Here is a 23,883-nt window from a genome sequence, read left to right as displayed (position 1 = left end):
TCCTCACCTACCTGTGATCGCCTTACAGATCTCAATCATGCCTCTGATATAAGGTTAAAATCATTTTATGACAAAAACAAAACACAATCCACTTTGAAATAGACCTTGCCTCGATTTACTAAAACGACTTTTTCGCGAAATCATTCTGACCTCTAACTTGGGTACTCTTTAGGGTCCAGTAATGAGGATGGGTTAATGGACTAAAAGGTTCCTTGTGTATTCTGATGAGTGAGAATAAGTAGATATTCTTACCAGACATCACAACGTAAAACTCTCGAGTTGTGCAGGTTATCAATAAATAAGAACCAGTCAAATGCGTGTCTTGTCGAGCCTTCTTGTGGTATGTGGAATAAATGGATGGACCACCCCTTTTATTGCTGAATGAAAGCTTTTGGCATGACTTTACTCACTGAAGTAGCCTAGATTTCCTACAAGTTCCTAGACTTGAAAATAAGCACTTCTACTTTAGGAAAGGTCCTGCTTTGACAATACCCAGATATTTCTTACTTTGAGTTGTGGAAATCATATTCCGGCTCCTCTATTAATAGGGGCAGAAGGGGATTCTACTCATCTCAAAAAAGATGGAGGATCTGCCTATTGCTCGATGTGTTCCAGCAGGAGTACCAGCTGAAATCCAGATACAATCCGCCGGTAGGAGATGTAACCCGTCAGAGATGGCCCAATTTTAAAGGTGGGAGCTAATTGTAAGACTCAGCCCTTATTCCACAGCCCATCAACAATGGGGGAAAAAAGTATTACAATAGGTGTCCTGATGGCTAAACGCCAAGCCAAACTTCCAAGTCTATATTTTTCATATCCTGTTTACTCAGTGCTGGAAATAAAGTGTGCACGCTGCGGAGGTCTACCTACATAAGGCCAGTGGCAGCCCACCTCTATGGATGGGGCAGTGGAACCGCTAACTCGCCTGAGCAGAGGCTAGGCTCCCACTATGAATGTTTGTGGTGTTGCAGACAAAATGTAGCGGATAGCAGTGACGGGCAGCAGGCCTCATTATTACCGTAACAGTGTAGACATGCTGACTCACAGGAGAGGGCCCCTCTCCCGTCAGTCAAAGTGTTTATGTTGCAGAGGGGAAGGGCATCCAGTTCAGTGGCTGCGAAGTTACTTTTTTTAATGTAACGTCAATGGATGTGCGCTTGGTGGCATTTGTTTTTATGGATGCATCCATGCAATGAGGGGAGGGGGGTGGTGGTGTGTGTGTCAGTGTGCGTGTCAGTGTGCGTGTCAGTCTGCGTGTCAGTCTGCGTGTCAGTGTGCGTGCCAGTGTGCGTGCCAGTGTGCGTGCCAGTGTGCGTGCCAGTGTGCGTGTCAGCCCGGACTCCTGGGCTACTAAATGTAAGGGTTGTTGGGGAGATGGCATTCTTGATTCTTGTCTAAAGAGAAATTAATTTCTCATAACCATAGCTCAGATTAAAATGCTGCAGTGCGCCCCGTGAACCAAACTGACAGTATTCCATGGAGCTAGAGCCCAGGGCATAGTGATTGGTGAATGCATGCGTGGTGGCACACATTGCCGTATTACAAATGCTTCCTATATGGTTGTGCCTGTAAAAAGCATAGCAGATTCTGCCCACACCAGATAAAATACTAACCGAGCCACTATCACACCCTCCCACATCAGCAGCTGACCAGAACCAAAGCGCTGCATTATATTAGATATTGGTCTCTTCCCTATGGATAATATACTTACTGGGATAGATAAGATGGGACAGGGTTAATGGAGCACTGGGATGAGGAAGAAGGCAGTGATGTGATGGGAGAAGGACAAAGGATGGGTAATGCAATGGATTAAAAATGGGGTACTGGGACAAGGAAAAGGGGGCGGGTGTAATTGTATACTGGAAGATGGAGCCTGGGGAGATGTAATGGTTTACTGATCGGGTTCTGGGACAGAGAAGAGGGAAGCGGGGGTAATTCAACAGATTAATGGGGAACTATACCCCTAAATTACATGTCCTGCTTCATTCAAGGCCAGGGTGCAGACATCAGGGATACCCTCCTAAATAGCATGCCCTGCATTGTAGATGGTAATAACTTACACAAAAGAACTGGCCCCTAAACGGCATACACTGCACCTGAAATGCTCAAGCTTTAGTCAGCAGAGCCATCCCTTTAAATCACGTCTCCTGCACCATATATGGTGCAGGAGACGTGCATATGGTCAAGTTCTGGATAGCAGGGCCAAACCTCAATTTATTTCTGTTAACGTATACGGTCAAGCTTTAGACAGCATTGCTTACCCCCAGGACTGTACCTTATAAGGTTAGGCTTTAGGTTGCAAAGCTCTCCCCTCTAAATACGCATCATACATGGTCAAACAGACAATCTAAATCATATGTCCTGCACTGTACATGGTCAGGTCGTAGACCCCTAAATCACATGTCCTTCACTGTGTGTAGTCAGACCTTCGAGCCATCTCCCAAAATTGTGTATACTGTACCTAACATGCTCCAGCTTTAGACAGCAAAGCTATGACTAAATACAGAGCCCAGGTGTAACAAGTGAAGTAGAACATGACCACGCAATCAAAAGTAGCCTAGATGACTAAAACATGTCTTTCTGGAGTTTTTGGAACTAGTTAAAACTAGGCAGGCACAATTCTTCCTCAGACAGCATACCAACTATTATAAAAGTTGTAAGTGCAAGAGAACTATTCATCCGGCACCCTCCCCATCCCCCCTTTTGCAGATTAGAATCTTAAATCAGGAGCTTTTTCTTAAAAACCTTTCATCACATTCTTTGCAGAGATGTCAACATAGCTCAGACAATTTACTTGGCGCACACAATCGGTCAATGTCAAACAGATACTTTGCTATTCAATCAGGCTCTGACCCGCAGAAGGCAAGCGCCCAAGGCCTGTCACCTGTTCAGATTGTTGCATGCACGTTAGAATACTCACTGAGGAGTTTCTCTATGGCACTGTTGAAGCAAATGTAGCTATGGTGTTTTTTTTTGTATACAAGAACCTCTAGAGACAAGCCATGCAGATCCCGGCTCTACACTGCACACCACCTGCAAAAATTTCAGCTAACACGCATTTGGTCCATCCTATTCTAAAAACAGTTGTCCGTTCACACTTCTTAGATGGCTACCACCTACCATGCCTTATGGGTGCTTACAAATGTCCCATTTATATGGAGGAACCAGGGTGGGCTGCAGGAGGAAGTACAAGCAGTGCTTTAAGTGTGGTAAGAAATTTGGTGGCGGGGCCTAATTTGGGGGTGTGACTTCTATAATGGGAGTTGCTTAAAAAGTACAGAAACCATAGTAAGGTACGCACACAACTTTATAAACGCTTACATACTGCCCAAGGCGTCTTTGTCCGTCGACAAAGCTTTATAAAAGATGGCTTGAAAAGCTCATAATCCAAGGCGTTAGCCAAGATTTTGTGCCAGATTGGTGCCTTCCTGGTTGCTGCTCTTTTTTCCCCTTCTTAAGGAGCCCTCGAGACCCTTTTCCTTTGCAGATGGGGAGCAGGTGCAAGTGGATCCAGGTCACCTGGCCTAAGCACCGCCCACATTCTTAGCCCTGCCTCTTCCTTCGTGTTCTCAACTTTTAGATTGCGAAGTGCAGTCGAAGAAAAGGGCAATTTCTGTTTGGACCTTTTCAGACCAGAAAGGATCCAGGGACCGAACCCCTGCTGAGACAGCAGATAAGCATGCACCAACATGTGTTTACTCCCTCTGTCCTCACAGGCCATCACTCTCCCCTATTGCTTCTCCACTCTTTCCAAATGCTTACTCTGTTCTCTCCTCCCCTCCCCTTTTCCTATCTCCTTCCCTTACTTTCTACTATGCACTTTCTATCAGAATTGTCCCTGGACCTAGTAGGATTGCAAACTCGTCTGTCTTCTGTCCCCTCCCATTACTTGTTTTTCCTCCCACAACCCCTCCATCACCATCTGAAATGTCATCCGGCCTAGTACGATAGTCGCTTGTTTTGTTCCTCCCCTCCCTTTCTGCACTCCTCCCACTCACCTTTTGTTTTCTCCGGCTCAACCAGAAATGTCATTGGGCCTAGTACGGTAGTCGCCCGTCTGTTTACATTTCATTCCCGCTCCCTTCCTTATCCATGTCTTAGCTCTTGCACTATCTGAAATGTTGTCAGACCGAATACGATAGTTAATTTCACCTCCTCACTGTTCATGGCCTATAAGAATGCCATTGTATTTTCCCTTGTTCCCTCACTTGCCTTGAAGCACTTTGAAACACTGTATAGGCGTTACAGGCGCTAAATAACTAAACTATCATATCCATATCCTTTGGAAGACCACAGCAACCTTGACCTCCTGGCAATAGGAACCCAACCTTTGGTATACATCTGTACTACACAGGTTGGAAGTGTGGCTGAGCAGCCAGGCTCATCTCAAGAGGGGTCAATGTGAGCAGTAGGGTTGTAACAGTTTTACAGTGACAGTTATTCAAACAAACACTTACACTGAAGGTTTCTTGATGAAACAATTATTTATTCAACACTCAGTTATATAAGCCTTCTTCAGAAGGGAGCAAAACATGTCACAATTATATACTTCAAAACACACCGTTTGTCTAAATCAGCTGATACCCATTGGGGATGGCACACAAACATTTCCTACACTGTGGCCATTGATGTATCACTGGTACATTTAGAGCACTACCGAGTTTGGTGCAAAGGTTAGATATGAGAATGAAACAAGGGTTAACAATTAATTCATAAACAGGTAAATACTTTTTTTAAACCTTCCAATGCACAGTAATTTTAACCCTTTCCTGGGGCAAAGGTAAAGGCATTGTGATTCAATTTGCTCTGTAGAGCACGGATCACCGAGTCCGAGGCGTCTTTGTCCGTTGGCAAAGCTTTATAAAAGATGCCTTGTGTTCGGGAGAATTCTCAGAAATGTGTTAATTCCTTTCTACCTTAGAGACCCCCAGCTCTTTTGCTTGACTTTAGGACTTATAATTTCTAACCTGGGGAGAGGCCTTTTTCCCACTCTCATATGTATTTTTCAATGATTGGGACTGTTTCTTTTGACTCGAGTCTGAGAAACTCAATAGGCATCTTTGCATTGTGACACACGGCACCTTCAGTGCAGTGGCACGGGGAAGTCTTAGATTTTCTAAAAGTTTAAATACCTTCTCTTGGTAAAACGACTGTTTCCAAGAGCAGTGAAGTGAAATTGACTTTACTTGCATTGTGTAACTTTCTAGACCCAGCACACACCATCTTACAATAGGGTGCTGGAGGGGTTACTTAGTATCCCCTTTGTCTAGTTTCTTATGTAACATTTTTATGTTACCCTTTCTACAATTAATGGCTGGTGGCAGTGGTTTACTTTCTTCTACCCTTGTGTGTTTTTACTGCAGGCTGCAATTGCAGCTGCAGTACGACACCCACGGGGTGCCCATTTCGTCACAATGGAGCTGGTCATCTTTTTTTGCCATTTCCTGTCAGAAAGGTCCTTCTGGAGTTTTACTCTGCGCGCCAAACCAGGTTTGGTCCCTTTGTTCGTTTTGTTTTTGGTGTAGCAGGGCAGAAAGCGAGGGAGAAAGGTGCCCGAAACTCCCTGTGCTTAGTCTTCTTGGTTACAGGAATGCACCCAAGGGTGATTGGCTGGAGGGCTGTCCTTGGAGGACAGCCACCCTGCTGTGTGACTGACAGCTAGGCTGCGAATGATGGGAGAAATTTGCATAAAGGGCGAGGCTTTTGGCTAAGAAGGCAGAGTTGACCACTGGACGAAGGAATCTGAAGAACAACTTGGAAGAGACGGTTGCTGCAACTCCTAGACCGTTGGTAAAGCCCTGCTGCGTAGCTGAAGCTCCAAATTCACCTCGACTAGAGAAGCCCTGCAACGGACGACTTCTCCCCTTGCTTTGGTGGGACCAATCAACCGCAAAGTGAACTCGTCTGGACATCCTCACAGAGCTGGCTGTACTTCCATTGCTGCTGCAGGAACCGAAGTGCCAGGGTGAGGAACACCAGACCGAGTGCATCGCTTTTAAGTTGGACCAGGGCTCCAGGAAGATCTTCCGGACTCACAGGAAGTAGGACTGACCAAGCCTGAGCCAGCTCAATAGAGTGCTCGACCCCAGATGCGAGGAAAGTCCATAGTGGTATCCGAGAACCGCGGTGTTGCCATTTGCGAGAGCCGCGGGGAGCAGACGTTTGCCCATTTCTGCCGTTGACCCTCCATTCATAGTGCAGGAGTTCCCAGATGTCCTCCCTCTTGTCCCCAGGACTGAGACCCAGGAACAACAGGAAATGCAGCCCTACACAGGAACAGAAGCCAGCTGGAATCCATTTATTATAACCAAAGGTACTGCAAAACTAAGAGGCCTTACCTCTTGTGTAGCCTTGCTAGTTTTCAGACCTGTCTTGGTTGCTTTTGCAGAGTTTGCTGCTCCCACGCCTCCCAGCTTGTGGCCCTACTGCAATTCTATTTTTTCTACAAAGACTTCTAAAACTTTGTACAAGACTTACTTACCTGAAGTGCTTCAGCTCACCTAGACCTTTGCTCAATTAACATTGGCTGTCTCCCTGAAAGATTATTTTTACCTCTGACTTTGTGCTTTACTTGTCCCCCAGGTAAAAGGTAATTTACTTTGCATTGGGCAGTTCAAAAGTACTTACCTGCTTCAGAAAAGTTGTGTAACCTTTGTTTTATTCCCAAACCCTTTTCTTTGACACCAAACTCAGTATTGTTCTAAATGTACCAGTGATATATTAATGTCCACAGTGTACTAGTTATTTAAGTCACCTCAGGGTGTAGGAATCATCTGTGTGCCATCCCAAATGGGTACTTGCTGATTTGGAGAAACTAAGAGTGTGTATTTTGAAGTGTATTTTTGTGTTACTTATATATTGCTTCCTTCTGAAGAAGGCTCATTCAACTGACAGTTAAATTAATAATTGTTTAATCAAGAATCTTGAGTGCAAGAGTCCATTTGAATACTTGTCACTGTTAATCTTTGTAAAAGCCCTACTGCTCACATTGACCCCTCTTGAGATAAGCCTGGCTGCTCAGCCACACTACCAACCTGTGTACTACAGACTTATACCAAAGGTGGGTTACCCATTGCCAGCCAGGAGGACAAGGTTGGTGTAGTCTCTCAAAAGGTACTGCATACAATCACATTGCTGCACATTTATCATTTCTTTTTTGGGACTGGAAAGTGATCGAAAACTTTAAATAGTGCTTGCCTTTTTTGGGGTTCTGGTGTTTATGAAAATAGACATGTTAAGACGAACACTTCTTTATATTTATTTTGGCATTATTGAAATGAGATAGGTCTCTAGTTTTATGCCCCAGGATTGCGCTCATGGCAAAAAGCTATGAATTACTTTATGATTAATATAGTTAAGTGCCCATGGCAAAGAAGAGGTAGCACCAGAACAACACCTACTGCACACAATAAGTACACCCCTTACCATACTGCGCATAAACCTTTGAGCACAGCAGTATTCCACCCAACAGTGCACTCATAACAAGCTCCTACACACGCACAAGATCTTTCTTCAGTGCCTGCCACATATGCTTACCTTCTGGACGATTGCGATATTTTACTCTTGGTAGTTGTCCCTGCTACAGGCAATGTCCGGATTCTTAAAGGGGAGTTTTTAGTTGAAGAGGTAATGCTAGCAGCTCTGCCAGGGGCATTGCCAGCTGGACTAGGGTTCAAACAGGCAGGAGCCTGTACTCTTCGCACTGTGCCTGCAGAGCTGCCATAGCCAGAAGATTTTAAGGGCTGCCTGGTAGTCAGAGAGCTTGCACTGGATGGTACTTTCATAGGCTGTCGGGCTATCAAGTGAGGCTGTCCTGCGCTGGACGGATATCGCAGTTTGTTGGAGCCAATGCCTAGATTTTAAAAAAAAATAATTGTATTACTAAATACCTTTTAAATGTTATAAAAATGTGTTCCTCAATCTGTAAATCTTAAAGAGGTTTGCAGTCCTAATCAGAGAATATAATAGGTTACTTACCTATGAATCAGGTTCTCCCTTTAAAGTCTGACATGCTTGGCATAAACCATGGCATCAGGCAATAGCGATCACAAAACAATATAGAGCAGTATGTACAGAAAGACATTAGCTGCAAATGTCTTTGCGATTAACCTACTTACAGGAGGCCCCAACTACAGACAATGTGGTAGCTGGCAGCAAGGGCTCCCGAGATAAAGGAGTCACCAACTGTTTGTTTTAAACACAGCAGACCTGATGGCATAAGTACAACTAATCGGTCCCCTGAAGGGAGGATATCATGCACACAAGCAAGCTTACAAGGATGCCCATTCTGAAGAGCCATATTCACAGGCATGTGTTCCGTTTTTTCTAGTTATGCTACTGCATATAGATTCACATGCTTGGTATATAAGCTACAAAGCAGTGTTCCTTCACCTTGGAGGAGGTAAGAGGACCCCAATCTTCATCTGAATAACCACCTAAATAGCTTGTCCAACCTTCCGGTAGTCCTGTTGAGGCAGTAGTAACGGGTGACTGTATGCACATATTTCAAAGTGTTTGCTCAGCAACATCTCCTGTAGCTGCGTGTTTGATAACTACGCTACAGTTTCCGCCTTCCACCTCTTGTGCACTGACTCAAACAATTGCAGCCACAGGCCTAGGTGGATTCAGCACGCCTTCCCCCTCAGACAGCTGCATAGAAAGGAGTGCTGGGCAACCTCCTAAACCAAAGATGTCAATCCCTACGTGGCTCAAATAGGAGATGGCCCCCCCCCCCCCACAGTTCCAACCTACACCATATCCCATTGTTACCTTTCCCTTCACAAATGACAACGGTTTTAATTAACAATAAAAAACATAATATTTCTAATCACTTTATACTCCCCAAATATTCCTCCCCCAATAGGGTGTGGGGTTGGGCGTGGACGGCATTGATGGAGTTAGGACGTGACTCTCAATTGATCCTCCATTATATAAGATTCCTGTTGAATTAAATACATATTTGTTCAAGGAAAAGGTGGGCATTCGGGGTGGAGCCTGGATCGGATTCAGACGGCGCCAGATCTGCACATTGCAGCAGAAGGTGAGCAGCATTCAAAGACCTGGGACAATAATACAGTGGTCACATGCACAAGGGATTCTGAAGCAGGGGGCAGGGGGAAATTGAGGTGCTTGGGGCACTGTGGAGACTGGTGCTGGTTACCACGGATAAGGAAAGTTAATAAAAAGATGAAAATAGAGGATTTGCCTGCAAGAAGCACGGGCCAGCCGCTTCCCCCAACTCCGTAGGGTGCAGATGGACAAATACTAGAGGCAATAGTGGCTTTGAGGGCCTCAATGGAAATGAAGATAGACAAGGTGAAAAATCGATGTGGGGCCACCTGAGGCAAGATGTGCATTCCCTGGTGGAGAGAATGGGAGCAGCGGAAACAAAAGTGGAAGTGACAAAGGGCACTAGTGAGCTGCATTCAACGGTCCTGGACCCAACGGTGAAGTGCATAAGCTAGAAAGCAGAGCAGAGGACTCAGAGCTGAGAGCACGGAGGAGCAATATTAGGATCCTAGGATTAGCAGAGGGAGAGGAAGGCAGAGATGCTATAACCTAAGTTGAGAAGCTGCTGCTCCAAGAGTTTGGGCATGGAACATTGACGAAGGGATCTACGGTGAAGAGGGTGCATAGATTCTTGCCCAGAGACCACCCCCTGGATTCCCACCAAGGCCATTGATAGCAGAAATATACGGACATTTAAAGCGAACATTGGCGGTCTCTAGAGGAAGTGGTGTTGTAAGGAGGGCGTCCTTGATTCTGGAGATTTATCCAGACTATGCTGTGCGGGTACAAAGATGGAGTAGCCTGTTTGGACCAACAAAAGAAAGGCTACGCCAACAAGAACTGACACATATGCTGCTCTATCCTGCTAAACGGAAGGTTCTACGTAATGGGAAATCCCATTTCTTCAACACTCCAGAGGAAGTGAAACCCTGGATGGAGACAAACAAAATGTTACCAATATGAGAGAAGAGGGACGCCAGCCACTGAGAGATGAATGGGTTCTCAAACGTGTGACACCCTGAGATTTGATTTGAGAGGAGAATAGAATACACAGGACAAAATTGGAGTACAAGGTCGGGGGCTCAAGTAGATAGCACGGATCTGTTGGCGTTACATTTCTTTGTTGGGGTTTGGGCTCGGCCGGCAGGGCTCTCCCCGGTCAGGTTTGTATTGTGGAATACAGAGTTCTGGTATTCACCTGACCATTGCCACCCGATTGGGTAGGAGAAATGACAGGTGGGCACAAAAAGCATGGTACTATTGGGCCAAGTGGCTACGGGTTGGGCATTCAAGTTGTTGCTGAGTGCTGCTTGCTATCACACGGGGCGGAGGGTCGAATTCAGTTGCATTGGAAGGCAAATGGGCTTTCTATAGGAAACCTAAACTAGAAGGGGGGCTGTGCAATGGGCATTGAGAATAGATTCTGAATCTATAGCCGTGATGGGGAGCAGAAAACAGGTAGTCCTGGCAGGAAGAGGCCGTGAGCATCCTGGTTACCTCTGAGGAGCCGTGCGAAGTGGGAGGAAGAAGCAGGTTTAGGATTGAATATTGACTGGTCTCCTTGAATTTACAGGCACTCAACAGCTAAAATGTAATCAGTTGAGTATGTACCTGTGCAGGAAATGAGTTGGGATAGCCTTACTGCAGGAGCCGCACCTTAACGAATGAAAAACAGACCGCTGTTAGATGGGGCGGGGTTGGGTATGGAGCAACATACTACAAATACACCAGGGAGGTACTCATAAGGGTAGCATTCTCTGTGCACTTTAAATTACATTAGGTGAAGGTAGAACAGTCTTCAGGGCTATGTGGAAAGCAGGGAAATGTACATAGTCAACAGCTATGAACCTAATCAAGACCCCACACTAGCTTCTCGCTACCTGGACGTTAGGCCGTGGTCTCCCACAAGTGCCCACGTGCGACTGAGGGCCGAGGAACTCACAGATGGGCCAGGCAGAAGGGGTCAGGTGGTCATTACTAATGAGCTTATCAGAAGCAGAGGCACAGATCAAACGGTTAGAGATCTCAGACTATAGAAGAGGCTGCGCGATACTCAGAAATTCATGGAGGACTGAGAAAAACTGAGCAGATCTGACTTTGCAAAGTATACCGAAAAGCTGCATGAACTAGAGGCTGAACCCAGCACGATGCTGGCGTGGCTATGCTGCAGGGAAGAGCCATGAGTGATGATTAGCTCCATGGTTGACAAAAGCGGTGAAGTCTGGAGGTCCAATGCGAGATAAACAGCATTTTTTTCAGAGGTTCTATATAATGCAGAAAGGGAAGCGAAAGCACAAGAAATTGAACAGCCGTTGTCTGAGATCAAACTACCCAGACTGCGGAGAGAGCAGGCAGATATACTGGGGGCCCCTCTGATGGAGGAAGAACTGCGTGCAGCCATACCATCATTGCCAACAGGTAAGACACTGGTGGGAGACGGCCTTACGGGAGAGTTTTATAGGGAACAGATCACTGAGGTAACTCAGACTACTGGATACCTTTGAAGGAGCCTACGAACCGGAAATACTTCCTTTTAGGATGAGGGAATCAGTAATAGTGTCGAAACTGAAGCCGGGTAAGCCACTGCAAAATAGTGAATCCTATAGACCACTGTTTATTGTGACTCGAGATTGAAAAATGATCACAGCCCTCCTGGAGGAGGGGTTGAAACAGGTAATAGGGACCCTCTCACACTCAGATCAGACAGGGTATGTCCCAGGTAGGACTACCTCCTGGAATCTAAGGAGATTACATTCGGTCATATATGGAACCAAGTCACAGAGTGATTGGTATGTAGTGGTCTCGGATGCAATTAAAGCCTTTGACTTGGTCAGATGGGGATGTATAGGTCACTCTTGGTTGCTTTGGTGTAGGTGAAGGTTTCCTGCGGTGGGTAAAACTGATATATACAGCACCAATGGCCAGGATAAGAACCAGGAACCATCAGGGGAATTGAACACACAGAAGGGTACTAAACAGTTATGACCACTGTCCATATTCTTTATACATGTCTTGGAGCCTCTGGCAGAGTTGTTACAAACAGAATTGGGGAGGCGGGACTGATGTGGATGGTACAAAAACATGTCTTCTCATTTTACGCAGATAGACATGCTCCTGCATGTTCAAAATCCAGAAGATAACCGTTAGTACATCTTTGACGTTCTGGATAACTTCTCGGTGCTCTCTGGGATAACTGTCAGAAAAGACAAATCTTGCATATTTCTGCTTGCAGGATGGCTTGGCCTGGACAAAGCGCACCTACCAGACCTCGGGCTGCCTTGGGCCATGAAAAAAGTACGGTATATGCGAGTGAACATAGGCCATAAGGCTAAAAATGTGCCTGAAACAAACCAGTGAGAGTAATGGGAGGCATTAGGAAGTCAATGGGATTCTGGAAGAAAGTGCCACCGTGATCGTGAGAGTAGCAGTAATTACGATGGTGGTCCTATTCCGTCTGTTGATGCCACTTTATTCATGTTCCCTACTACATTTCCCAGGACCTTCTTTAGGGAATGTAATGCCATAGTGAGTGGATTCCTATGGGGAACGGGGAGACAGGATTGCATTTAACACTATGTGCAGAGATTACATGGAGGAAGGGGTTAAGATACCGCACTTCTAATTGTACTATTGGCATGATGAGGGAAGTATTTTGCCTGGTGGCTCTCGAATGAAGCCACGTTGGACACATTAATAAAAGAAGCTGTAGGACAGTACTTACTGAAGGAGGTGCTGTGGTTGGCTGACAAGAGTATCCCCTGACCGGAAAGTTAGCAAGAGAATATGTTCTAGAAGTAAAAGTGTTAGGACTGAGTCAACCCTATTCCCCACATATACCATTGGCAGCAGTTTATGGGAAGGACAAGGGAGAGCTCAATACCAATAGAACCCAGTGGGTAGACATAGGGGTAGAGGTGGGTGTTTGGGTCCTGTTTCTGGAAAGTACACTGCTGGAATTAGCTGACCTAGTGGAGGGAAAAACAAATTACTTTACCCCTGGTAACGTTCTTTCAACTGGATGTTCCTCCAATGTATTCCTCATCTTTGACATGTAGTGTCCAGCTTCGGAAATTGTTTAGCAGAGGGTGCCCTGTGTCGAGGCGATGTCTCTCGAAGGCCTCCATCGAGGGTGACATCATTGGATGTTATAAGTAGCACGGACTGCGCCCATTGCCTCGGTTTTTCCCTCCTTGTGTTTCAGACATGCCCATAAAACAGGCCTGACCGTACTCAGCCTTGTTGGAATTAAAGCTGTAATATCATGGGAAATTCTACAGAGGGGTAGGTTGGGAGGGCGATGAGGAATACGTTGGCGGAACATCCAGTCGAAAGAATGTTACCATGGCTAAGTAACGGGTTCTTCGAATGGATTGTGTCCTCCAACGTATTCTTAATCTTTGACAGACTCCCAAAGCAGTATCTCAGTGGAGGAGGGTGAAGAATTTAGACATTTGTTTTTAAAGGGCAGAGCAAAGTACTGCCTTACCAAAAGCAACATCCTGAGCATTGAAGTATCCAGGGAATAATGCTTAGTAAACGTGTGTATTGATGACCATGTTGCAGCATCACAGATGTTTTTGATTGGGACACCCCTGTGCAGGGCCGTCGAAGTGGCCATGCCTCTGGTGGAATGAGCATGCAAGCCCTCTGGAGGTTCCTTGCCGGCCAATTTATAGCATTCAGAAATAGTAAGGATGATCCACCTAGACAAGGTCTGTTTAGAAACAGCCTGGCCCAGTTGTTGTCCTGTATACCCCCATAAAGAGCTGGTCATCCACTCTCACTTTGGACATTCTGGAAATATAAAAGCTTAAAGCCCTCTTAAGGACCAACCTAGGGAGCCTGAGGATAGAAGGCTGGTAGCACAATTTTATGACTCAAGTGAAAGTCTGACACTACCTTAGATAGGAAGGAGGGTCTTACCCTCAAGACAACCCTGTCCTTGTCAATATAGTAAAGGATGGCTTGGAAGAAAGTGCCTGCAACTCGTTCACTGTATGTGCAGATGTTATAGCAACCACTCAGTAGGCCAACAACCTCAGTGGACACGTGTGCAAGGGTTCAAATGGAGCACACATCAGAAACTAAAAAGACCAAGTTAATGTCCCAAACCGGAACCTGAAAAGGCGAAGGCAGGAACACATTTGTGAGCCTTTTTAGAAACTGAGTAACCAGTGGTATCTTGAAATAGGAGCATTCCTCCGAAGAGCGCTTAAAAATTGCAAGGTAACCTTTTATGATTCCAACCTGAAGACCCTTATGCGCTAATGAAAGCAAAAAGGAAAGAACATCCGGAGTCGAACACTGAAAAGGATAAACATTCTTTTCTATGCACCAGTCGCAAAACTTATTCCAACGGCACAGACTTTGTTGCTTGCCGTCTGGCCAAAAGCAACTCCATCCAGTCATCCGGGAGGTCCCAATCCTTATATCTCAACCTTTCAGAAACCATGCGTGAAGGTTGAGAGTTTTAACTTCTGGATGGAGAACCCGACCTTCGATCCTCTTTGTGGAAAACTTATCGGAGAACAGATGGACATGTCCAGAAGGTCCGGGTACCACAGTCTCCTGGCCCAATCTGGTGCAATGAGGATCATGTGTGTCCCAAATCGCGTTAACCTCCTGAGAACTTGAGGAATGACGGGGACTGGAGGAAACGCACACAGTAGTGGAAATTCCCAAACCACCACGAACGCGTCTCCTAGAGCGCCTCTCAGGGGAAATTCCTTTGAGCAATACCGCTCACACTTCCGGTTGGTAACGGTCGCAAACAGATCCACTTCAGGGGTTCCCCAAAGGGTGAAGATCTCTCAAAGGACTTCCTGAGCTAGTTCCCACTCATGGGAGACTGCACTCTGCCTGCTCAGAGCGTCCACCGCCGTGTTCGCTCCTCCGGCCAGGTTAACAGCCGCTAGGGAGATTCCTTCTTGAATTGCCCAGTACCAGAGCCGCATTGCCTCTCTGCACAGTGGTAGTGACCCTATGCCTCCTCTTGTTGAGGTAATCCATGGCCACCATGCTGTCCGTCTTCATCAGGAAATTTTCCCCCCGTACAGATGGCAGAAAAGCCTTCAATGCTAGCCTGATTGCTCAGCTCCAAAAGATTGATGTGTAGTCTGGACTCCGATGGAGACCAGCGACCGCTGGCAGATTGTTGGCGTGAGCTCCCCACTTGTGAGGGAGGTGTCCGTCTCTACAATTAACTCTGGCCATGCTTGCCAAAAGTGTTCTCCCTTCATAAAATTTTCCTTGCAGGCCCACCACATAAGATCCCGTGAGACTGACCGGAAACTGAAGGTGATCCGACATTCTCCCTGAGAATTGGGACCATTGCGTTCTAAGAGCCCATTGAGGGGATCTCATTCTCAGGTGTGCTTCTGGCACCAGAAAAATGAAGGATGCCATGAGGCTGAGCAACCTCAGAAATTCGAATGCCAGAAGACTTTGGGCACTCTGGAATTCGGACACCATCTGGAGAAGGTCTTGCGCCCTCACCCTAGGTAGAAAGCACTTTCCCTAAGGATGTGTCTAATACAACCCTGATGTACTGGAGCTGTTGGGAAGGAGTCATATGGGACTTCTTGAAGTTTATGGAGAAGCTCAGTCTGTGAAGGGTGCATCATGTAACGTTGAGATGATCCAGGGCTTGTTCGGGAGAATGCGCCCTGATCAGCCAATCGTCCAGATAAGGGTAGACGTCAATCCCCCTCTCCTGAGATGCACTGCCACCACCACCATCAGTTCGGTGAATGCCGTCTGGGCCGTCAACCTGAAAGGCAGGACTCGAAACTGATAATGCAAACCGACAACAGCGAACCTCATGTATTTGCTGTGCCTTAGATCGGTTGGCACTTGAAAATAAGCATCCTGAAGGTCCAATGACACCAACCAATCCTGAAGTTGTAGGACCTGGAGGATCTGAGAAGAGAGTGACCATCTTGAATTTGTTCTTCCCGAGGAACTTGCATCAAGTCCAAGATGGGCGTCAGTCTCCCGTCCTTTTTGGGAATAAAAAAATATTGGCAATACCAACACTTGTTCCTCTCCGATACAGGCACTGTTTCTATAGCAGGGTCAATATTTCCTGCACAAGGAGCAGATACGGAATCCTCAAAGAGTGATTCCCCGGTGGATTGTTCTGAGGCTTCTGTATAAAAGGAAGGCAGCAACCATGGGTTATTGTTTCCAGAGCCCAAGCATCTGAAGTAATGTCTCACCACTCTTCTAGATGCCGAGACAGTCTGTGCCCCCGCCCCACCAAATACCCCCCTCCACCCCCCCCAGTGGCGAGCTGCGACAAGACCTCGGAGCGGTTTTGAAGCTGCTGCAGAGTCCGGTGGTAAAGAGGCTGCTGCTTGAGCTGGACTTGAAACAAGTGGGGAGGCGTCCTGCCACTTACTTTAGTATATGCTCTATTCAAGACACGAACAAACAATATTAATGGTGATTTTGTATATCACATTTGTTACTCTTTTAGTGCATTTGTTGAATGTTTGTCACAACCATGTTTGTCACTCACTCTTTCTTTTTTCCAATGCATTTGTAAAACAAAATGAATGTACTCTGATTTAAGATGCATATTATGAAATAGCATTTTCTACATTTATTTTTGTAAAAACTTTAAAAGCATAAAATATGTTGTGTACCTACTAGCACTAGCAGAATAATAAAAGTATGCTATGATGCATTTCCTTAAGGGTCTATCTCTTGCTCATCTTTTAAGAAAACCTATGACAGTCAGTTAAATAATATAACCACTGTCATAATTAGCATGCAAAGAAATTCAGCCTTTACCATATAGGTAAATGGACCTAAAGTAAGTGGCAGGACGCCTCCCCACTTGTTTCAAGTATTATTAGCTCCCAAGTCCTTCCACTTGTTCATGAGCTTACCCTCCAGTTATAATAGCTTGAGCTGGACTGGCACCTCCATCTCGTCCACCATGAGGAGTGAGGAGGCTTTCGTTGGCCTCTGACTGCCCATTCCTGTCGCCCTTCCAAATGAGGAGTAGTAGCGAAAAGATCTACCTCTCCAAGGTTGTCCACTATGAAGAAAAGGCTCAGGGTGCCCAATAGCGGCGCCTAAAGATTTGGCTGCCGCTTTTGAGCTCTGCAACTTCTCAGGCTCTCTTCAGCCTTGTTGCCAAAAAGATGAGACCCCGTCAAAAGGCATGTTGAGAAGCTAGATTGCACATCAGGTGCAAAAGCCAACTTCCTCAACGACACAAGTCTGCACATAACAGTGGTGGTAGACATGGATCTGCCGATGCTATCCACAGAACCCACTTCTGATCGAAGGTTCTCACACATTGCCTCTTTGCTGTCCTTAATAGCTAAGGAGCCATCCCTTCCCTTTGGGAATGTGCTCTGCCGCCATGGAGATAGTCCCATAGAATATATGAAAACTTTGCGAGGGCACAAGTGGAGTTTGCAGATTTTAGTGCCATGCTCCCTGCAGAAAATTCCTTCCTCGCCCATCGATCTACGCGCTGGTCATCCCTATCAGGAGGGATGGTAGGGTACACGCTGCCTGTTTGGGAATAGCCGTAGCTGCCTGTACCACCAGACTTCCCCGTATTGGGGGTGTTTCAACAGGTAGTCGGGGTCCCTACCGGAGGGGCGGTATTTTGTCAGGTTCTTGTCGACTACCGGATTAGATTCCAGAGTCTCCTAGTTCCTAGTCACCCTTTATTTGCAGTGCCACATGAAAAGGCAAAATAGGATCAGTTTGTGGACCCTTGTCCAGAATGTCTGAGGTTGTCTTGGTCATAGGGCAATGGGGGCCTACTCCAACCCATGTATTCAACCATTCAACATGAATGGTCTATAACCTGCATCTGCATGTTGCCCAGCCTCTGGCTTTCCAAACTAAAGTTTGGGTGAGGTATCTACCCCACCTGCTGTTTGCAAGTTGTCAGAGGTCCTTCATTCTGGATTCCTCAGATAAAACTCTGGTACATTGTACCGTAATGCAAGCCATATGGGGCTTAATCATACTCAGAATGCTCTTCCTGTTAAAAAATGGAAGCAATAGACCAACTCTTTCTTCGGGAGCGGGGCATATATTGTCAGGTATTGTACGAACAAGCTTCAACGTCAAAGTCGTTGATTTTGTATCAAGGCTGATTTAGGAGAGGCGCTTGGCAATGACGGCGTAGCTGGCAAGTGTTGCACAGTTGGCGTCTTCCGCGTTGAATTAGACGTCGGGTGTCTAGGGCACAGCCGGCGTCGAAGGCGTCGACTACCTCGACCTCTACTTTTCCTTATGTCTCGTATGTATGATCCTTAGGTTTTTCGGAGCTAGGACTCTAGGGCTTCCAATGCGTATCCGGCCTTTTAGCCAGGCTCGAGGGATTTTGGACGCAACCTTTTCTTTCCGGCTTCTTTTGCAGGCTCGCTAGGTGCATGGTTTTATTTTTCAAAAATCTTAAACATTTCAACCCTGAAGGCCTCCCACTCGTCCAGATCATTTTTGACACGCAATCCAGACAATTCTTGAAACCCAACTTCGGAGTCGACTGCATTGATGAAGACATTTTACTAGAGGGGTTTTATAACAATGTCACAAGCTGGGGCACGCCGAATTTCGCTCTAAGCTATCGTGGAAAAACAGAACTAAGGCCAAAGGGTGCTGTGCGTGCTAGATCTGCCTTCGATGACATCCTCGACTGAGACCTTCGAGGGACATCGACTCGACGCCATCGACGCACAGCACCCTCTACCTGAAAAGAAATTCTAAAGCAGCTGTAGCGGGACAACAAGTAAAGATGAGGAATACGTGGGAGGACACAATCCATTCTAAGGTGCGGTATGAAGGAGCTGAGGACGGAAGCCCGCTCTGACAGACAAAACCCATTTGTCTTTTGTGATGGTCTTCCACGCCTTCAGGTGAGTCAAGAAACGTCCTCTAACCAGAGTCTCGTGTGACCAATAGAAAACATCATTTGGATGATTTATCGAGGGCAAGACATCCTGTGGCAGAGGAAGAGGCTGATGACAGAGAAAAATAGTCCACTTTGTCTTTAATGCTTTCATCGAGGCCCACCAGAGGAACCTTCTGCTCAGCGTACTAGACTCTCCCAGAAACCTATAAATCCAGGACCTTGTCTGAGTCCCCCGACCTCTGTGTGTGTAGGGCGCTTTAGCTGGATGTTGTTTTGATAGGAACAGCAAGGATTTAGCCATGAAAGTGCTTGCCTTTGTCTGGAGTACTTAGTCGGTGGAGGAGTGGAAGAGCCCTTTCCCTTCAAAGGTGACGTTGAGTACCTTATCCTGAACCTGTCGTGTGAAGCCACGCTTGGCGGGAAAGGTCTATTCCAACCATAAGGACAAGAGCAGACATATCTACATGATGGGACGCAGCCTCCAGCCGGTCCTGAGCAGAACTCTGGCATCCTATAGGCCTGGTTTAAAATCTTCTTGCCTGCCCTGTGGGATACATTTGTCAAATTCCAAAAGCTCTCTCCACAGCGAGGTTTGTTTCTACAACATTTACTTAGTCTGCATCAAGTAAATACTGAAGAACTGCTTTGGAAAAAACGTTTCCTGATGCCATCTAGAATGTTGTCCTCCTTGGACAGGACTGGAGAGGAAGCCATGGAGGAAGAAGTAGCTGCTGCCACTACCGTTGATGAAGGGAGCGGACAAGCAGTCAAGGTATGTCCTTTAATGAGTGGAGCTTGTAGCAAGTGCTGTTTATTTTAAAAATGTATATACTGCCTGGAATGAGGTTTTTCCCAGACCTTACAGGTTTCAGCTAGCACATCTTTTTGAAGAAAAAGACTGGTGCAATAAAAGTTAACGCTCCGGATAGAACTCATTCTTGTGGCGTCGGAGGCTCGGGTATTGGAATTTCCAGCAACGCCATCATATCCAAGGCAGATGAAAAACTGACCGAGTGGGGCGGGTCTTCACTATCCTGGCCCGCGTGCTCTTAGTCTGGTTTGGCAGGAACAGAACACTGATCCGCAACACATGGTCTACAGACACCTTGGGCACATCCATTTGCACAACTGGCATCGTAAGAAATGGTGAAAGCGGAGGCAATGGTGGCAGTGTAGGAGGTACTAACGAAACCTGGGGCAGAGCAGGCTGTGGCTCGAGAGGCTTAAAATCTATTTCTTTGAATAGATCCTTAAAATAAGCCTTCATCTGGTCTGAGGGCATGAGGGCCGGGATCATGCCAAAAAATCCCTGTCCTAGGAACCAAATGGGCTACCATAAGATCTTAATCAAAAAAAGGGTTGTAGTGGCGGGAGATTACGGTAGAAATCCCGCTGACCACAGAAGTGCAAGCCCAAAAACCCCAAAAGGAGAAAAAAAAAGCAAAATATTTAGGCGTCCCATAAAAGGAACCACCAAAAACTGTATTCTGCTCAGACTCTGGGTACCTCAGCTTTGTAAAGGTTACAGCTGCCTTTTTGAGCTGCAGCAAATAGTAACCAGTGATAAGATTGCAGAAATAAAGGAAAAAAGAAGGGGTAAAAATAACATTGTAAAAATAGAAGGTAAAAAAAGGACAGGATGATAGCATAACAAAATGTAGGCAATAACGCAGTATTGCAGGTTTGAAATATAATAGCAAAAAAGATAAAAAGGGTACAGTTTTAAAAAGAAAACATTAGGGATTAAGGAACAAGCTACTTACCTGTAACTGTTGTTCTCCAGCATGGGTCTGGCATGGATTCACATGCTCATGAATATTCCCCGTCGTCAGGCTGGGAATCCTCGGTAAAGATAAAATCAGTATCAGTTTCGTTTCTGCTCGGTCTTTCTTAGTAGTAACCAATCACTGATCTCTGGGTCATACTGCCCCCAGCCAATGACTGCCCTCTCCCTAAGCCCCGCCTCTGGCAGCCATCCTCAGATTTGGTAGCACGCCAAGAGGCAGTATGACCAAGTGAAGAGCCGCAGAGGGGTAGGTGGGAGGCTTTCGCATGTGAATCCATGCCAGACCCATGTGGAGAACAACAGTTACAGGTAAGTAACTTGTTCCTTCTCCAGCATGGGGTCTGGCATGGATTCACATGCTCATGAATAAAAGAATACAAAGCAGTATACACATGCACAACCACGGGAGGTGGCAACAGGCTCAACATTAAGCAATGCAACAACTCAACATTAAGCATCTCTTACCTCCTCACCAAGCTCACCTTAAGCGAACAGGTTGCGCAGCACTGCCTGGCCGACTCTGAACTCCTCCCTGGAATCCCGGTCGCCGCAGTAGAATCTCGTGAAGGTGTGCGTCGACCTCCACATAGCAGCCCTGCAGATGTCCAGCAGGGGCACACCAGACAAGAACGCCGTGGAAGCAGTGATCGCTCTGGTCGAATGGGCTCACGGACTGCCGGGCAACGGTCGGTTTGCCAACCAGTGACAGTGCATGATGCAGCCGGAGAGCCATCTGGAAATGGAAGCCTTCGAGAGAGCCTTCCCTTGGTTCACAGGTCCAAAGTTCACAAATAGCTGTGATGTCTTCCGAAAACTCTTTGTGCGGTCCACGTAGACCTTCAGCGCTCTCGCCACATCCAGCAAGTGCAAAGTCCTCTCGGCCAGCGACGAAGGCGCCGGGAAGGAAACTGGTAACACCAAGGGCTCGTTGAGGTGGAAGTCCGACAATACCTTGGGCATAAAGGAGGGGTGCGTCCTCAGCACCATCCACGTGTCGTGAAAAGTATGGAGGCTTGCAGGATAGGGCCTGGATCTCTCCCACTCGTCGTGCGGAGGTGATGGCCACAAGAAATGCTGTCTTCCACGACAGGAACTTCAACTGCGCTGGAGGCTCGAATGGCGCCCCCATGAGCCTGGACAGCACCACGTTGAGTTCCCACGCCGGGGCAGGAGCCTTGACCGGCAGGAACGATCGGAACAGTCCATTCGTACATTCCTTCACCAGGCGATGAGACCACAAGGACGCCCGTCCCGTAGTTCTGGTGTATCGGGAGATCGCAGCCAGATGTATCTTGATGGAAGCGTGAGCTAGTCCAGCCTTGGCCAGCGACAGTAGGTACGGCAGTACTTGAGGGGCCGTAATCCACAGAGGGTTAATCTTCTGTGCACGGCACCAGACAGAGAACCTCTTCCACTTATGTCCGTAGCACTTGAGAGTTGAGGATGCCCTGGCCTTTGCAAGAACCTCTCTGCAGTCAGCTGGGATATCGTATCCTCCAAACTCTAGTGCTGCAGAAGCCAGGCCTGCAAGTTCAGCGACTCTGGGTCGTGATGAAGAATTGCACCTCCTTCTCTGGAGTGAAGATCTGCGTCCTTCGACCGCTTGACTGGTAGGGACACTGACAAGTCCAGAAGGTCCGGGAACGAGATCTGTCTCGGCCACGCCGGTGCGACGAGGATCATTCTGCACCGGGACCTCTTGAGCTGGTTGATGAGTCGGAGCAGCAACGGCAATGGAGGGAACGCATATAGGAACAGGCCCGTCCCAGGGGAACGAGAAAGCATCGCCCATGCTCCTCGGTTGGGGAAACCTCCTGGCGAACCTCTGGCACTTGGAGTTTGTCGCCGTCGCGAACAGGTCGATCTGGGGTTTGCCCCATCGCTGAAAGAGTCGGTCCACTTGATCCTGGTGTAGTTTCCACTCGTGGCACGAGCGCAGCTCTCTGCTGAGTGAGTCGGCGATGGTGTTTTTTTTTATCCCTGCCAGATGAAAAGGCACCAGAAACATCCCTTGAGCAACGGCCCAAAGCCATAGATCCTGGGCTTCCTTGGATAGGGCTGGGGATCTGGTTCCGCCCTGCTTCCGGATGTAAAACATCGTGGTGGTGTTGTCGGTGAAGATCCTCACTACCTTGCCCTTGAGGGATGGGAGAAAGGACCAGAGGGCCCAGAACATTGCCTGGAGCTCCAGTATGTTGATGTGGAGCGGCTTCTCCTCCGGGAGCCAAAGGGCTCTCGCGTGAAGATCTCCGGTGTGCGCTCCCCACCCCTCCAGGGAGGCATCCGTGTTCACCGGTGGGCTGGGGTCTGAAAGGCTGTTTGTGCCGCCAGATGAGCGCGGGTGCCCCACCACTGGATCGCTCGACGGAAGGTCTCATTGAGAAGGATCCCCGTCTTCGAAGCTGCCCGTTGCTTGTATCCAGCGGGCGTCGAGGAACTCCTGTAGAGGGCGCATCCGAAGCCTGCACAGGCGCACGAGATCTATGCAAGAGATCATCATCCCGAGGAGGGACTTGATGGATCTCACCTTGGCCACGTCCGTGGCCAGCAGACGCTGCACCTTGCCTAGGATGGCCTTTGTCCTCTCCTCCGACTTGGAGGCCAGACGCGCCACTGTGTCGAGCTTGGCTCCCAGAAACAGTGCAACTTGCGAGGGGACCAGGTGGGACTTGGGGAAGTTGGAGAACCCCAGGTCCGTGAGCAGCTGGACGGTCTTCGCTGTGTGTTCTACGGCAAGCTCCCTTGTCCTTGCGCGAATGAGCCAATCGTCCAGGTAGGGGCAGACGTGGATCCCCTGCAGGCGCAGCCGCGCCGCCACTGGAGCGAGGCACTTGGTGAAAACCCTGGGTGCAGATTCAGTCTGAACGGGAGAGCTTGAACTGGTAGTGCCGCCCTTGGACCACGAACCTGAGGAACTTTCGGTGTCCTTTTAAAATGGGGACGTGAAAGTATGCATCCTCCAAATCTAACGACGACAGGAAATCGCCCTCCTCCAGCTGTCCAGGCATGTGCTGGAGGGTGACCATCCGGAACTTCTGTGTCTTGATGTACTTGTGCAGTCGTCGCAGGTCCAGGATGGGTCGCCATCCTCCTGTCGTCTTTTTCATGAGGAAGTACCTTGAGTATACTCCAGAGCCTCTTCGGGACGAGCTCAATGGCACCTTTCTTGAGCATCATCCTTACCTACAACAGCAGTTGAGGGATG

The 23,883-nt window shown here is 47.5% G+C and overlaps 1 protein-coding gene across 2 annotated transcripts in view; it reads right to left on the bottom strand.

Annotated features, from left to right (window-relative positions):
• Positions 1–23,883, bottom strand: part of LOC138570222 (SLAIN motif-containing protein-like) — a 402,579-nt gene that overhangs the window by 50,637 nt on the left and 328,059 nt on the right. For both annotated transcript variants that reach the window (XM_069648952.1, XM_069648953.1), the window contains one exon: positions 7,537–7,852. In XM_069648952.1, the coding sequence (XP_069505053.1) occupies positions 7,537–7,852 (316 nt within the window). The remainder of the gene's footprint in view (positions 1–7,536; positions 7,853–23,883) is intronic.

The sequence above is a fragment of the Ambystoma mexicanum genome, chromosome 2q (genome assembly GCF_040938575.1).
Source record: "Ambystoma mexicanum isolate Mex_15411 chromosome 2q, UKY_AmexF1_1, whole genome shotgun sequence".
Lineage (NCBI taxonomy): Eukaryota > Metazoa > Chordata > Amphibia > Caudata > Ambystomatidae > Ambystoma > Ambystoma mexicanum.
Note: the sequence above shows the minus strand (reverse complement) of the source record. Positions and strands in the feature narration are given on the sequence as shown.